Raw genomic sequence first — 17936 nt, forward strand, 5'->3', positions numbered from 1 at the left:
TCGCCGGGGGCCCGCCCCGGCGCCCACCCCCGGCGCTGCGGCGGCATCTCCGCCGGCGCCCCGGGCCCTTCCTCCGCGCCCGGGCCGCCCCGGCGCTCATTCATTCGGTTCTGCCTTTCTCCGCCCCTGCCTCCTTCCACTCGCGTCTCCGCGCGTGTGCTCGCCGTCCCCTCCCGTGCTCAGTCCTGTCTCCGCCCGTGACCTTTGGCTCCTGGGCGCTTCCCCCTCCCACGTCGATGGTCGTCCCCCGGCTCGGAGCTCCCACCTCCCTTTCCTCCCAGCGGCCGCCTTCCCTCCCTCCCTCTCTCCCGGTGCTGGTCCCCGGATCCACACCCCCTTCTCTCTCGGACTCCGCCACGCCTCGCCCGGACACGCGGCCCTCCTGGTCACCTGCCTTGAAGTTGGTGCCCCGACCCCTTCCACCTGTGCCACAAGACCGTCCGACTCAGGTGCTGCGTGGACCTCTGATCCGTAGCATTTAAAGTCCCAGGTTCTCAGTCCTAGGGTGTGGTCTTAGCTGTGTTTCCAAAACATACGTTTCTACTATAATTATCCAAATGCATGACTGTCAAACTGTAGTGGAAGTGGCACTTGCTGTGTGTGTGTGTGTTCCTCTTGGTTATTCTGGGTCACACCAAACACGCCGCCCCGCCGGAGGAGTGTGTGAGTGATTTGCTCTGAATGTAAAATTTGGCCGAAGATTGTTACTCTTTCAACTCCTCCACATTCCTTCTCCCGCTGTTCCATGACTGATTTGCAACATTACCTGTTAATACTGTTTGTTGGTGAGGCTTCTTCTCGGCTCATCTGTCACCAGCAGTTACTGAATGTCCCCCAGTGTGCGGAATACTGATGAAATAAATGCCTGAATTCTTGCTCTGCTACAAAATGCCATCCTGGAGAAGACAAAGATTTGGGACATTTGTTTCCACTTTCTCTCCCCCCACCCCCCGTAAATTTATTGAGTTTGAAATCTTTTTACTCCTTCATGTGTAATGTGGAGAATGTGTATCAGTTGTGTGTTCTTATAGTCTTGCCATTTGGAAGACTGGCATTCCAGAGGAGTGTTTTGTATAGCTCAAGGAATTTCAGTCACTTGGGTGTCCAGAGACTTATTGCAAATCGTTTTAGACTAATGTATCAAGAAAAATAAACTGATCCTTTCAATTCTTTAATTATACTTAATAATAGAAACAGAACCTCTGTGTCTGGAACAACTTGGTAATTGGGGCTTATTTGATAGCCTGCTTGTAAAGTGTTGCAGTTAACTAAAACTGCCTGATTCAGCATTCATAAAATGAAATGACAGCAGTTTTTCTAATGTGACATTCATAGTTCATAATAATGAACTCCAAGGAAGGTCCTTAGTCCTGAAGTGCACCTTCCTTCCTGTCAGTTTGATACAGTTGCTGTCAATATTAATAGCATTTGTCTAACAGCCCTATCTTCTGGCGAGGTAGGTACTAAAAATGTGGTTGGCTCTTTGTCCCCTGTCAGGTTTTGGATGACCACTTTAAGCACTAAGATTACTTTACTTGGAGTTAAGTAAAGTAATTTTTTTTTTTTTTTGCAGAGCAGTTTTCCTGGGTAATATATACAGTTATGTAGCTACTTGAGAAAAATCTCATTTTGTAAAATGGAGGATAAAAAGTATGAATTCTGGATTATTTGACAATTGCATCAAGGCTAGATTTTTCTCACCTAAGAAAAAATTGTTGGTCAAAGGAAGGCATGATTAGTAAATTGACCCTAGTCGCCCCAGCAAAAAATACAGTTTCAGGTGCTGAGTAAAACTGAGTGAATGTAGTTTATTTCTGATAGATTCCAAGTGACATTTAACAGCAAACTTAAGATTTATTTCTCTAAACTTTCCCCTTCAAATGGGTGAAAAAGTGTCATTCTTGAGGTTATTTGATTCATTTAAAGTGGTCATTTACCTTAGTAAGTAATTGAGCAGTAGAGACAGATGCTTATTTCATTTAATCCTGGTCTCCTTGGGGAAAATATTGTACTGTCACTTTTATGAGGTTACTTAACTCATTAGTTATTGATGCACTCAACTGTTAGAACATATAATTTGCTCTTTTCACTGTTTAAGGAAAACAAAATTTCAGAATACTTAATTATATTGTTAGTGGCATGCCCACTGTTACTTTTGGTCTTTCCTTTTCTGTTGCTATAACAGGGTTTAGCACAGTGCCTGCCTGGTGCACAGTGGATATGCAATAAATGTTCTGACTAATTGAATGAATGGCAGGTTTGGAACAGTTAGACTGTAACATCAGTTTGTAATTAGCAAAAGTTTTAGAGAAAGATGTTGATTGCTCTCAGATGCAGTTTTCTCAGGTAACTTGTACATTTTGAGGATTGCTATATATAATTATTTTTAAATGCTTTGAAATCTTTGGGGAGAAACTACAATAGACATCAGTTTGTGATATGCTTTAGTTCAGTGAAGGGATATGTTCACTGAAAATGGATATTTGATGTATGTAGCTTGTCAACATTCATGACTAATGGTAATTCAGATAATTTCTTGTATATTTAAAGTTTCTAAAAATCAGCATAAAAATTCTTGAGTGTGTGAGCTCATCCTATATTATACTCAGTTCATTAAACAAGGTTAATTTTTCAAGGAGCATTTTTTCATATAGTAGAAAAGTGACGAATCTGATAATGTGGCAATGTTGACTTAACGTTTCAGTGGTGGTGATGATAATGATGTTAATGGTAACTAACACGTACCTAGTGTGTGCTACTTGCCAGGCAGTGTTGTAAGATATTTAATCTTTACAACACCCTAATTCTAATAGGTGGTAGGATTGCAGACTAGGAAACTAAGGTTAGGTAACTGAAGGGACACAGAGATAGAGGACTGGGTGTGTGCCCTTCATTATTACTCTGTAATAGTGAACCCCTCTGTGCCACATTCTCCACACAACCCTGCAATGTGTAGGTTAATTCCTAGTTAATTCTTAAATAGCATTAGGAAAGTAAGGCTCAAACTGCTTAGGTAACTTGTCCAAGTACTTGCCCAAGTAGGATCAAGAAGGCTGGCATTTCAGCCCAGGCCTCTGCGACTTGTAGTCTTCACTAAAAGTATTTCAAAGTACTAATTTGAGGTCCTGTATTTTATGTTGTATATTTAGAAGGCATACTTACTTAAAACAGTGAGTCTCCAAACGTTTTCACCTGCCACACGGGATGGATAATGTTCACTCTTCTCTGCTGCCTGTGAGCATATGTGTTAACATGTCAGTTGCTCAGTCGTGTCTGACTCTTTTCAACCCCATGGACTATAGCCCACCAGGCTCCTCTGTCCATGGGAATCTCCAGCCCACCAGGCTCCTCTGTCCATGGGATTCTCCAGGCAAGAACACTGGAGTGGGTTGCCATTCCTTTCTCCAGGGGATCTTCCTGACTCAGGGATCCAACCCAGGTCTCCTGCACTGCAGGCAGATTCTTTATGGTCTGAGCTACTGTGAGCTTATACAGGATTATAATTTCCTGTCCACTGGCTATAACTTCACCCCTTTCCCACTCACACAAGTATACTGGAATGCAAATGAGTGACATTTGTAAAACTTTTTAAACAAGGAAATCATTCTTAGAATTTTGATCCTTTAACTATACGCCATTTCTTGTGACACGCCCCACATCCTGATTGTGGTACGTACCATGGGTGAGAATGGCTATTTTCAAAGACACTGGGTGATTTTATTTCAGTAGAAGACCTAATGCAGAGATATATTTCTGTAGCTATTTTAGTTTATTTTGAAAAGATGATGTCTGGTACTGTTGTATACAGCATTCTGAAGCTTTCAGTCCTGTACAGTCATTTTCTGCCTTGTGGGTAATCTCTACTTGATGTGTTCTAGTCGGCGCATTATGTCAGCTCTGTGCTAAATCTAAACTGATAGACACCTATCACTGTGTCTGTCTACATTGTGCCCCAGAATCTTTCTCTCAGTTGTAAATTAGCATGTTCTCAGATAATCCAAATTACACTGAATACTGAGGTCAGTTTCAGAAAACACCAGGAAAAAAAATGTCATATTCCCAGATATTATTACTTGGGATTGTTGTTTTTGTTCAGTTGCTGAGTTGTGTCTTACTCTTTGTGGCCCCTTGGACTGCAGCTCACCAGGCTTCCCTGTTCTTCACTGTCTCCTGCAGTTTGCTTAGATTCATGTCCATTGTGTTGGTGATACCATTCAACCTTCTCATCCTCTGCTGTCCCCTTCTCCCCCTGGACTCAGTCTTTCCCAGCATCAGGGTCTTTTTTCAGTGAATCGGCTCTTTGCGTCAGGTGGCCAATGTATTGGAGCTTCCAGTAGGTTAACCCTAACCCTATTAAGCTTCAGTCATTCCAGTGAATATTCATGGTTGATTTTCTTTAGGATTGACTGATTTGATCTCCTTGCTTTCCAAGGGATTCTCAAGAGTCTTCTCCAGCACCACAATTCCAAAGCATCAATTCTCCGGCACTCAGCTTTCTTTATGAGCCATCTTTCACATCCATGCAATTACTACTGGAAAAACCATAACTTTGACTGTATGGACCTTTGTTGGCAAAGTGCTTTTTAATATGCTGTCTAGGTTTGTCATAGTTTTCCTTCAGAGAACAAGTGTCTTTAATTTCATGCCTGGAGTTATTATCTGCAGTGATTTTGGAGCCCAGAAAAATAAAATATCTGTCACTGTTTGCACTTTCCCCCTTCTATTTGCCATAACGTGATGGGACTGGATGCCATGATCTTAGTTTTTTGAATGTTGAGTTTCAACCCAGCCTTTTCACTCTTCTCTTTCAACCTTATCAAGAGGCTCTTCAGTTCCTCTTTGCTTTCTATCATTAGAATGGTATCATCTGCATATCTGAGATTATTGATATTTCTCTCTGCAATCTTGATTCCAGCTTGTGATTCATCCAATGATGAATTTCAATGTGATGTAGTCTGCATATAAGTTAAATAAGCAGGGTGATAATATATAGCCTTGACATACTCCTTTCCCAATTTGGAACCAGTCCGTTTTCCATGTCTGGTTCTAACTATTACTTCTTGACCTGCATACAGGTTTCTCAGGAGACAGGTAAGGTGGTCTGGTATTCCCATCTCTAAGAATTTTCCACAGTTTGTTGTGATCCACACAGTCAAAGGCTTTAGCATAGTTAGTGAAGCAGAAGTAGATGTTTTTCTGGAGCTCTCTTGCTTTTTCTGTGATCCAGTGAATGATGGCAATTTGATCTCTGATTTCTTTGCCTTTCTAAAGCCAGCTTGAACATTTGGAAGTTCTTGGTTCACGTACTGCTAAAGCCTAACTTGAAGGATTTTGAGCATTGCCTTGCTAGCAGTGTGAAATGAGCACAATTGTACGGGAGTTTGAACATTCTTTGGCATTGCTCTTCTTTGGGATTGGAATGTAAACTGACCTTTTTCAGTCCTGTGGCCACTGCTGAGTTTTCCAAATTTGCTGGCATATTGAGTGCAGCACTTTAATAGTGTATCTTTTAGGATTTGAAATAGCTCAGCTGGAGTTCCATCACCTCCATTAGCTTTGCTTATAGTAATGCTTCTTATATTTCTATATTTGGGATTGTTTATGCCATTTTTCTGTTCTTAATGTGGGTAATGGAGAATTAAAGGCACTGATTTAAATGAAAACGGAGATTGGCTACATCTTGAAGTGGACTTTTATAGTTTGTTGATTTGTGCTCTTCTTTTTGGCTGCACCACAGGGCTTGTGGGATCTGAGTTCCCCAATCGGCGATCAAACCCAGGCCTTCAGCAATGAAAGCCTAGAGTCCCAAACCACTGGACGCCAGGGAGTTCTTGACTTGTGCTCTTATTGGTAGAGTCTCCGTGTAAAATTTTAGTATGTATGGACAAAAACATTTAAGTCCTGATTTGCTCTTTCCTGATAGTATTAATATTCTCAGATTATCTGTAAGATATGAATAACACTATCTTTGCTACATGATTCCCAACACTGTTGTGAGATTTTTGTATTTATTTCAGTGCCGTATAATAGGGGAGGAAGAATGTAATTTTATTGAAGTGATGCATTTTTAAGTTGAATGATCATTAAAATTTTTTTGTTTTGATATATTTCTTTGACACCTGGCACAATATGTGGTATATGATTGCTATTGATTACTCAAATAGTTATTGAGCACATAAGCAGGGTTACACAACAGTGAATAAAATGTTAGTGGTCCCTTTTTAACAGTAGAAGCAAAGACAGAGGAGAATAGATAGTATGAATTTAGTAGGTACTTAATCTTATGAGCCAGGATAAACACCCATCTGGTAATGTCATCTAAACTGAGATCTGAAGAGTGGACCATTAGTCAGTCTGGCAAAAGGAGAAATGTATGGACATAGAAAGGAGAGGCCAAAGCCTGGAGATGAGAAAAATCCTGTGTATCTTACAGACAGTTACTGGTTCTGTGTGGCAGTACTGCAGGGTATGAAGGAGATATGGGAAAGAAGTGGACAGGAAGTGTGCTGTGAGGCTGGCTGGCTGAGTCATGTTAACAGGTTCAGGGCAGTTTGGACCAAAGGCCACTGGAAACCATTATAGGACTTTAAAGGGGGTGAGAAATACTCATTTATTTTTTCAAAAGATTGTTCTCAAAGCTTTTGGAGAATGGATTAAAGGTAAAGTAAGACTGGATACAGTTGAGCAAGTTCAGAGGCTTTTGCTAAAGTCCACGAAATAACTGATAGTAATCAGTGCTCAGGTACTGACAGTGGATGGTCTGGCAATACAGAGTTTATAGATGTGGGCTCCACTGAGCCTATAACTTTGTGTCCAGTGGTAAAGTAGAGGATGAGTTTCCCCAGAGGGCTCTCCACCTCTTTTTCATGTAAAGTTGAGATGTTGTGGAGCTAAGGCAATCCAGATATATTCTCAAATACTCATTTTCAGTTGACTCTCCATCTTGTTAGTCATTGAGTATGAGCTGACCCACCCCAAAGTAGAAGCATCAGACTGGAACTCATGAAGCCTCCCTGAGTCAGGCTTTCTGTTTCCACAGGAGCCCAGTAGCCAGCTGCTTAACAGAAGCAGTTGGCCTGATGGCTGTGTCAGGGAGGCAGAAGAGTCCATCCTCTCAGGGGCACCGCCAGGTGGCACCTTTATCAGAGGCTCCAGTCAGTAAAATCCTGAGTCACAGAGACTTGTCACCAGAAATGGTTCTTAAGGCTTTGGAGCCTCAAAGGTACTAGCACTTCCCTGCATGCAACCCTTCCTAATTGGGAGAGTTGCCTCTGGGACTTACAGGATGGGGAAGTTCATCCTATACCATAGGATGGATGTAGAGGCAACGACTGGAGGACTTTAAAGTGACCCAGAGAGCCTCAGCCATAAGTCACTTCATTTCCCTTCCCTACTGTAAACGCTGCCCACACCCTACTCACTGAATCTGGGTATGGGACGAGATCAGAGAGTGACCACGTGGGTGTCTGTGTCCAAGAGAGCCATAAAACTTGAGTTCTTCTCTAAAGTTTCCTGGCCAGCTTCTGAGGGGTATGTGTGGTTTTCTGGGGGTCAGGCAGACCTCAGTCCTACCCCTTATTATTTTCCTCTGAAAAGCAGAAGAATTTGGGAGGAGGAGTAGAGAGGGAGAGAGAGAAGCAGGGATGTAGTGGAGAGCAGCTCTGTATCGGTAGTCAAGGCTTTGCATTCCCTTTTGGTCATTCTCTTGTAATTCCGCCAAAGGAACTTCTTTTCGGTCCATCATCCAAAGCTCTTTATTTTCAGCAAGGTAGTCTTTACTTACACAGTCTATTTTAGCTCTGGGGCCTCTGGCTCAGCAGTCACAGCTATTCACCTAGAGACACAGGACTTGTTTGCCCATTGTCATGACACATCCCTTCCTCTGCCAGCCCAGGGTAGGATGAGTAACAACCAAGTCATCATTTCAGTGCCCAATTTCAATCTGACTTCTCAGTGCTCAGCTTCTAAACATGAATTCAACTCCTTTCATTAACAGGGCAGTGGATTCTTATTCCTGCCTTCTCGCCACCCACCACTAGAATAACTCTGAGATTCCAGTGTGTCTTCTCATTTCCCAGAACTCTGCCCTCAGGGACCTTTATCCTCTCTCTTTGAGTCCTGGCTCTGTCAGTATCCCATTCATGTTGCCAAAACTGTCCAGAACCATGATGACCTGAGATCCTATCCTGCTTGCAAGCTAGTAAGTTTCCCTGCTACAGTTTCATGGATGCTGGTAGAAGACATGAGTCCCCTGTGTAAGAGCTGAAGGATAGTTGATTCCTCTCAGTAATATTAATAGCAATAGCCAGAGTATCAGCATTTGTAATAGTGTAATTTCCTGATCCTCGGGTACCCATAGTGGCCCATGTTATTGGAGAGAAGCCCTTCATTGAGGGAACCCAAATCTTTTGTAATGAGCAGTAAGCATGCCTGTCCTTTGCTCTAGAGGGAGTCATTGTTTTTATTTCTCAAGGCTGTTTGCTCCACAGATGACCTTGAAAATATAGTCCAGAGCAAAAAGACAGTCAGTACCTCTGCTTGCAGCATGTTAAAAACACAGACCTATAGAAAGTTGTTTCCCAACATACGTAAATTGTATTTCAGTAAATCTGACTTTAGAGAGGTAGCTGACGTTTAGTAAGAACACAATATGTATATTTGTTGGTGTTCATTTGGTTGACCTGTTTTTGAGGGCAAACCTCTATGCAATGACTTCTGTGAATTTTAGGATTAATTTTCCCCAAGGTAAGTTGCCAACTAATAACATGTACTTAAAAATTAATGTGTAACATGTTCAGATACCTTTTGATTTGGGGAAAAAAATTACTTGTGATCTTTAAGGATTTCAGGAACGTTAAAGTGAAATGTGAGAAAACTTGTAGATTGATGCAAGGAGTGGGGTTATTTTGCTTTTGTTTATATCAAATTGTATTACAGTTCAGTTCAGTCACTCACTTGTGTCCGACTCTTTGTGACCTCATGGACTGCAGCACGCCAGGCCTCCCTGTCCATCACCAACTCCCAGAGCTTGCTCAAACTCATGTCCATAGAGTTGGTGATGCCATCCAACCATCTCATCCTCTGTTGTCCCCTTCTCCTGCCTTCAATCTTTCCCAGCATCAGGATCTTTTCCAATGAGCCAGTTCTTTGCATCAGGTGGCCAAAGTATTGGAGTTTCAGCTTCAGCATCAGTCATTCCAGTGAATATTCAGGACTGATTTCCTTTAGGATTGACTGGGTGGATCTTCTTGCAGTCCAAGGGACTCTCAAGAGTCTTCGCCAACTCCACAGTTCAAAAGCATCAATTCTTCAGGGCTCAGCTTTCTTTATGGCCCAACTCTCACATCCATACATGACTACTGGAAAAACCATAGCTGTGACTAGATAGGCCTTTGTCGCCAAAGTAACATCTCTGCTTTGTAATACGCTATCTAGGTTTGTCATAGCTTTTCTTTCAAGGAGTAAGGTCTTTTAATTTCATGTCTGCAGTCACCATCTGCAGTGATTTTGGAGCCCGAGAAAATAAAGTCTGTCACTGTTTCCATTGTTTCCCCATGTATTTGTCATGAAGTGGTGGGATGCCATGGTCTTAGTTTTTTGAATGTTGAGTTCTGAGCCAACTTTTTCACTCTCCTCTTTCACTTTCATCAAGAGGTGCTTTAGTTTTTCTTCGCTTTCTGTCGTAAAGGTGGTATATTTATTTTTTGTTTGTTTTTGTTAATATGTTTGATTTTTGAAAGGTGAAACCTTCCCTACACCCTTAACTGTATATGCTACTTCCACGCCCTGAATATCCTATGTGTGACAAATTCTGATGACATTTCCATCACTGATAGGGTTAGACAAAGTGCTATCACTAGCACTGATGTTATTTTTTGCACTTGTTTTGTGCTTCTAGTGTGACACAATGTTTGCTAAGAGCTTCACAAAATACTTGGAGCCCAAAGAATCTGTCTGTAATGGGGGAGACCTGGGTTTGATCCCTGGGTTGGGAAGATCCCCTGGAGAAGGGAAATGTTACCCACTCCAGTATCCTGGCCTGGAGAATTCCATGGACTCTATAGTCCATGGGGTCACAAAGAGTCGGACATGACTGAGCAACTTGCACACACAGTCACAAATATTATTAAGTGAAAGTGAAAGTTGCTCAATCGTGTCCAACTCTTTGCAACCCCAAGGACTGTGTAGTCCATGGAATTCTGTAGGCCAGAATACTGGAGTGCGTAGCCTTTCCCTTCTCCAGGGGATCTTCCCAACCCAGGGATCCAACCCAGGTCTCTCTCATTACAGGTGGATTCTTTACCAGGTGAGCCACAAGGGAATCCCAAATATTACTAAATTTAATTTTAAAAACTTGCCCTGAAACCATGAGTCGTAGGTGATCTTCACTATCACGGATGAAGAAACTGAGGACTGAGAGGTAGATATGATTGCTTAAGAACACACAGCTAGAAAAAGTTGAAGTTTGGCTTGAAGCACAGCCCTGTAATTATGTTCTTACTCCCTGCCAGCTTGGGTTGCAAACACAGTGTAAGTGAGGCTTCTTTTTCTTAGATTTTGAGATCATGTAGTTATAGGAGGGTGAGAGGCCAGTGTAGTTAGTTGGAGAGAGGCTTAAACTTGCAGTTTTCATATTTGTTTTGTTGTTAAGTAGTAGGGCTCCATTTTATCGACTTGCAATTTCTAAATCGTCCTTTTCAGTTATTTTCTGTAAGCAAGCATTCTTGTGGAGTATTGAAAGCTGACTTTCTTTGCTGAAAATTGTTACATTTGAACTTATTTTGACTTAAATATTTAATGTGTTCTGGTGTTAAGTAAGTATATTTACCAAGTTGTTTTTGAAAGTACAGAGAAATCAGCTTCATGTATTCCATTCGTTTGCCTGAATGTGTACATGAATTTAGACTGGGATATGTAAAATGATCTGCTCGGTATGTTGGCATTAGTTCTGAGTTGGTACTGGGTAAAAGTAGGTTGATGCCTACAACTGAGAGGCTGAAGCGTTTTGGAAATAGTCTTTGGTAAGTGGGACTTCCTATATTAAAATGTGAATATAGTTAAACTAGAGCTTCTTCTTTTTATTTATAGAACAGTATGTTGAAGCAATAGTCAAAATATGTAGCCTGGGGTGGGCAGCCCTCTGCAGTGGGTGTGCCTAAGTTCCAGTGCAGTGTGTGTCATGGTGACAACTGGCCGTGCTCTGGCTTTGGTATGTGTCCCTGACCCTTCTTAGTAGTCTGTTAGCATATTTAATGTGGGTTTTTTAAGAACTTCGTTTTAGCTGATTTTCAGTGTTCTTTCTTTACAAGCAACTTTTAAAAAACGATAGTGTATCCTAGTTTTATTAAAATCAAATTTAACTTTTTAAACCATTCTCAATTTGCCTAGCTTCGGTAGGTAGACAGCTTATGCATTTAAATAATTTTTAAAAATATTTAAGCACCTCAAAATTTCTTCCTAGTTTAGGTATACAGGCAAAGCTTTTTGTGAAGTCCTTTTACGGCGTCTGGTCTCTCAGACCCCTTCTAAGGTCTTATTTGGGCCTCACAAGTGAAAGATGGAAAAACAGTTTTCCAAAAAGTGTGACTGGTTTATGGTAGTACAGCAAACTGTCCTCAAGTTATAAAATACGGGTAAAACAGGTGTCCTAAGACAGTCTGTCCCAGGCACTTGTTCCCCGCTTGTAGCAAGGTCACATTTTTTGTACATCAGGGCTTCTTAACTAATTTGCTGTGCCTAATCTTTATATACACTCTTTTCCCTCATCTTCTGTAAAATGGGAACTCTTAAGTAACCTCGTCATGAGTTAGTTGAAGATACTGAAAAAGACTGCTACTGCTAAGTCGCTTCAGTCGTGTCCGACTCTGTGCGACCCCATAGATGGCAGCCCACTAGGCCCCGCCGTCCCTGGGATTCTCCAGGCAAGAACACTGGAGTGGGTTGCCATTTCTTTCTCCAATGCATGAAAGTGAAAAGTGAAAGTGAAGTTGCTCAGTCCTGTCCGACTCTTAGCGACCCCATGGACTGCAGCCTACCAGGCTCCTCTGTCCATGGAATTTTCCAGGCAGGAGTACTGGAGTGGGGTGCCATCGCCTTCTCCGCTGGAAAAGACTGCTTGGAACTATTTGGTGAAAGTTCTTGACTTAATAAGGAAAGAGAAAAAACTTGTCTTCTGAGGTTGCTAAGATCTAAGGTAAGAGCAAATCTGTCTGTGAAATTGTGAAGAAGGAAAAAGAAGTTTATGCTGCTTTGCTGTCATACCTCAAACTGCAAAAGTTATGGCCATGGTGTATAAGTTCTTAGGGAAGATGGGAAAAGGGTTAAATTTATACAATAAGATACTGTGAGAGAGACAACATTCACATAACTTTTATTACAGTATATCATTCAGTTCAGTCGCTCAGTCGTGGCCGACTCTTTGCGACCCCATGAATCGCAGCACGCCAGGCCTCCCTGTCCCTCACCAACTCCCGGAGTTCACCCAGACTCAACGTCCATCGAGTCAGTGATGCCATCCAGCCATCTCATCCTCTGTCGTCCCCTTCTCCTCCTGTCCCCAGTCCCTCCCAGCATCAGGGTCTTTTCCAATGAGTCAACTCTTCGCATGAGGTGGCCAAAGTACTGGAGTTTCAGCTTTAGCATCAGTCCCTTCAATGAACACCCAGGACTGATCTCCTTTAGAATGGACTGGTTGGATCTTCTGGCAGTCCAGGGGACTCTCAAGAGTCTTCTCCAACACCACAGTTCAAAAGCATCAATTCTTTGGCACTCAGCTTTCTTCACAGTCCAACTCTCACATCCATACATGACCGCTGGAAAAACCATAGCCTTGACTAGATAGATCTTTGTTGGCAAGGTAGTATCTCTGCTTTTCAGTATGCTATCTAGGTTGGTCATAACTTTCCTTGTCTTTATGATTGTATTATTATTCATTGTTATTGTTAATCTCTTACTGTGCCTAATTTATAAATTAAACTTTATCATCAGTATGTGTATATAGGAAAAGCCACGGGTGTGTGTAGGTTTTAGTACTATCTGAGGTTCCAGGCCTTGTGTAGGTTTTAGTACTATCTGAGGTTCCAGGCCTCTCTTGGGAGCCTTGGAGCATCTCCCCCTTGGATAAGGGGGACTGCTGTACCTACTTTTTTATCTCTATAGATTTTCCTCTTCTGGACATTTCTTATAAGTGAAACCATATAATACATGCTTTTGTGTGTGTCTGACTTTATTCACTTAACATAATGCTTTTGAAGATCGTTTGTGTTTTTGAGTACAGCTAACTTTTGAACTATGTAGCTGACCGTCTGCGCAATTGAGAATCTGTAACTTTACAGTCTGGCCTCTGTATCTTCAGTTCTGCATTCTTAGGTTCAGCCAACCTCATTGTGTAGTACTTACTGCATTGCATATTTATTAGAAAAAAGTCCACATATAAGTGGATCTGTGCAGTTCAAACTCATGTTATTCAAGTGTCAGCTGTATACACCAATAATTTGTTCCTTTTTGTTGCTGTGTATTATTCCATTATTGGATACATTACATTTTTTTTTTTTTTAATCCATTTACAAGTTGATGGACATTTGGATTGTTTCTGCTTTTTGGTCACTGTGAGTAATGCTGCTGTGAACATCTGTGTGACTGTATGTTTTCATGTCTTTTGGGTAGATGCCTAGGAATGGAATTGCTGAGTCATGATAAATTTGTGTGGTTTTTTTTTTTTTTTTTGAAACTCCTAACTAGACTACCATATGAGAGTTTCAGTTTCTCCAAATCCTCCCAGCACTTTTCATTGTCTTTTTGGATTATAACAATTTTATTAGTTGCTGTGAAGTGATACTTTACAGTGGTTTGGATTTCCATTTCCTTAATGACTAACGTTGAACATCTTTTAAAGCCATTTTTGTATCTTTTATGTGAGATGTTTATCAAATCTTTTGCCCATTTTTTAATTGGGTTGTCTGAATTGGGAGAGTTCTTTACATAGTCTGGATCCAAGTTCTTTATTGGATACATGATTTGTAAGTATTTTCTCCCAGTCAATGGGACAAAAAGACAAAGAAAAATTGTCTTTATACTTTTTTCATTGTCTCTTTTGAGTTGCAAGGCTTATGAGTTTTAACAGAGTCAGTTTTTCTTTTCTTTTTAGATTTGTGATTTTGGTGCTGCGCCCAAGAAATCTTTGCCCAATCCAGGGTCATGAGATGTACTCCTCTGTTTTCTTCTAAAGTTTTTTTTATAGTTTCAGCTCTTACATTTAGGTCTTTGATCCATTTTAAATTAACTTTTGTGTATAGTGTGAGGAAGATGTCTAAATTCATCTTTTTGTATGTCATTATCCAGTTGTCTCAGTACTAGTTGTTGATGAGACTGTCCTTTCTCCCTGTTGAATTGCCTTGGCGTTTTTGTTGGGTAATTAATTGACCATAGATATATGGCTTTATTTCTGGACTCTCATTTCTGTTTCATTGGTCTGCATGTTTCCTCTTCTGCTAGTACCACATATTTTGATTACTATAGCTTTTCATACCATAATAATATAGCATTCTTCTTTTCTTGTTAAAAAAAAAATACACTCTTAAATATTGAAACTATATAGAAAAGTAAAAGAAGACAGTAGAAATCACCATCTAAATGGTCACTGTTTTGGTGAACGTGTTTGCAGACACCTCTGCGCATATATGCATGTTGCCTGAGCACACAGGCACCTCTGCAGTCACACACAGAGGCGTGTCAGCATTTGCCCACACTCCTTGTTCTGGTGCACTTTTTGAGTGAATGCCTCTATTGTCAACTTCAGGAGAGAAATGACTGTTTTTCTTTCTTCAGGCACTTTTTAAATTCTGTGAGTTTTTACTGACATAAACGTCTGAGAAGAGTGAAGATGCTTTGGGATGAGAACTGTGAATGTTGTTTTCTTGGTCTCATGTTAAATGGAATGTATTTCTCACTCATCTGCTGAAAGATGGCCTTCAAACAAAATTTTACATGTGTGCTCTGTGAATGGATGGCAAATTATGTGTGAAACTTTGAAAAATTAATCCCCAGATCCAGTTTTAAATGAATTTAGTTTGCAGAAATCTTCTGTTAAGTATTAGGTAAACTTTTTGGCAGTTGTAACAGTGAGTGTGGAGCCAATAAATTACATATGTATGTGCAGTGATGGTTGTATTTACAGTCACGTGGGGGCTGATCCCTGCTGCAGGCTTGGTTTTTACTGAGTTATAAAGGAGTAGCGTGTTTGCGCTTTTGTCCTTGGTGATTTCAGCCTCGTAGACTTGATGAAACTGGGTCCTTCGCTACTTTCAGTAGCCATCGTGGAGCTGACCAAATTCATCTGAGTGTAGATCCACTTCCATGATCAGAAACTCCTCTGACATTCACGCTTTTCTTGCAGTATGATTTTTCTATGATGAATACATGGTTTAAAGTCACATTTAGAGGTGTTACAGATGTAGGAGACCATACAGATTATGCTTCATTTAAAAAGATTGAAATTTAATTTTGGCAATAGGGAACCATTAAAGAGGTTTTGACTTTGGAGCGTGACATAGACAGACAAGTTTCAAAAAACCACCCCGCACATTGGTTGGTTCAATGGAAATTTGGTGTTTGAAAATGTCATGCTTAGTCTATGGCCATATCACCCTGAATGTGCCCAATCTCATCTGAGAATGTCATGCTTAGGTTATGTGGGAAACTGGATCGCTCAATGAAATTATAAAAATGAGTGCTTTTTTTTCCATGATTTTTAAAAGTTAGAAGTTGAAATAAGAAATTTTCAGATGAAAAATAGACTCTACAGAATGAAAACCAGTTAGCAGTGACTAACTGGTGGGATTATAGATTTTTCTTCCTGCTTTTGGTGGAAATTTTAGAAAAAAATATTAAATATATTATGTAATAAGATGTTAAAATGAAGCTGTTTTGTTCTGAGTTTATCTCTAAGTCAGTAGATGCACATTTCTGAAATGAGTTGTAAGAACACAGTGCAGGTCCTGCAGGGCAAAGAGCCAGAAAATGGATCTTGTGACTTTTAACACCTATCCCATCTGTTGGTATATAAAGATTCAGGAAGTTAGAAATTGGAAGACTTTTTGAACCGAGAAGTTAACGAGTTTCTTCTGACTCCCCGTCCCATCTCTGTGTTCCCCCCACCCCAAGTACGGGTAGTGACTTGGAGAGCTTACTCAGCGATTGATTCGGTTCAGGGGACACAGTGGGTTGATGTCTGTCTCTCTCATGCCTGGGTGAAGGAGAGGCTGTTTGCTCTGGCAGCACATGAAAAGGACCTGTGTGGGTTCTTGTTCTTTGGGGCAAGGGTTACGTGATTCCTGTGGATCCTATGAGGGCCACTAGTGAGAGAAAGCCCATTGGAGCAAAGTGGTGTGGAATGGAGCAGGGAGTAGACGACTGGATGCCCAGAGCAGATGCATGTTCTTCATCAAGGGAATGCAGTGAGAGATCTCAAAGGGCTGGAGTGGCTGAGAGCGTGCCGGGACCCTGGAAGCAGTTCCTCACAGGTTGGCTCTATGCACTTGTGAGCTAAGAGAGTGCCTGTGTCCTAGAGGGACCCTTAATTGCCTCACCCAGGGTTACTAAGGTGGAAGGAAGAGGGGTAAAGTGGGGTCCTCTAATAATGCCTGCTAGCCTGCTTTTGGAGAAGGAAATGGCAGCCCACTCCAGTATTCTTGCCTGGGAAATCCATGGACAGAGGAGCCTGGCGGGCTATATAATCCATGGGGTCTCAAAGAGTCAGAAACGACTTAGCGACTAAACAGCAGCCTGCCTTAGGCAGAGCTGGGCATAGGGGAGAAACTGTACCCGTGAATGAAAATTTTGACAATTACACAGTGCTGAAGAGGGTCTGTTAGTTTCTAAGCTCAGTTTTTGTAACTTGAAAATGACCAAAATCATAATAAAAGTTCAGGGGCACTATCACCAAAGATAGTGAACAGAAAGTTGCTTTATGGTTATATCCCAGAGGTTCTACTTATTCGGGGTAATGGTTACTGTTGTTTTTCTAATAAGAAAAATATCAGTGAAAACAAACTTTTATAAGAAGAAGGTGCCCATTGAGACATTTGTTGTGGGTAAAACACTGCCTTTACGGCCAGGGATATCTCTGCTTGAGTCAAACCAGTGCCTTGTTAGCACTGACATGGGGGAAGTAAACCAGTTTTTGAGGTTAATTTTCATCATTTACTTTTCATAAAAGAGGTGACATCATCTGTTTTCTAGTGTTTTCCAAAGAGATTATGGTCTATAGCAAAATTCATGGTACACATAGGTACTCACAGATATTACTAGCGCTCTTTCCTCTCTGAAGCAGATGTTTCCTATAGCTTTAAATGTTCTTACTCCCCTTCACATATGTTTTACTTCCTCTAAATGTACTTCTTTAGCATACCAAATGGATTAGAGGATTTAAATGACTACTGGATACTACTATCAAGGATGTAAGAAGTGTGAGCTTTTAATATAGCTAAAAATTCAATTTTGAGTTGAATTGTGAAAGGTTTTCAGAAACAGTGAAAAGTAGTTTTACTTGTGTGTTAGTTTTTAGTGAGGAAACGTATGAAGTAGGGATCTAGAGAAAAGGTAGACCCAGCTGGAGAATTGTTTTCATTACTGTTCTTGGGGCTTTTTTTGGGGGGGTGCAACGACTTGGTTGCTCCTCGGCATGTGGGGTCTTCCCAGGTCAAGTGTTGAACCCATGTCTCCTGTATTGGCAGGCAGATTCTTTACTACTGAACCACCAGGGAAGCCCACGGTTTGGATTTCGTAAAGCAAAGAGAAGGCTTCTCACCCCAGCGAAAACACTTTGTAAAAACCAGTATCATTCTAGTGTTCCTATTTTCTCAAAACATGCATCAGTGTTTTCTTTTTCTGGAAAGCTATTTTACTTTTTTATTTGATTGATACAGTTTAAAATGTTC

The 17936-nt window shown here is 41.1% G+C and overlaps 1 protein-coding gene across 8 annotated transcripts in view; it reads left to right on the top strand.

Moving 5' to 3' along the window:
• The window catches only part of FAM49B (family with sequence similarity 49 member B), a 148447-nt gene that overhangs the window by 63992 nt on the left and 66519 nt on the right, over window positions 1-17936 (top strand). Inside the window, exon 1 of one of the 8 annotated variants that reach the window (XM_027560833.1) lies at window positions 222-449. The exons of the other annotated variants lie outside the window; for them this stretch is intronic. Coding sequence (XP_027416634.1) covers window positions 237-449 — 213 coding nt within the window. The 5' untranslated portion in view covers window positions 222-236. Of the gene's footprint in view, window positions 1-221; window positions 450-17936 lie in introns of those variants that run through there. 8 annotated transcript variants of the gene reach the window in all.

Source organism: Bos indicus x Bos taurus, chromosome 14 (genome assembly GCF_003369695.1).
Source record: "Bos indicus x Bos taurus breed Angus x Brahman F1 hybrid chromosome 14, Bos_hybrid_MaternalHap_v2.0, whole genome shotgun sequence".
NCBI classification, from domain to species: domain Eukaryota; kingdom Metazoa; phylum Chordata; class Mammalia; order Artiodactyla; family Bovidae; genus Bos; species Bos indicus x Bos taurus.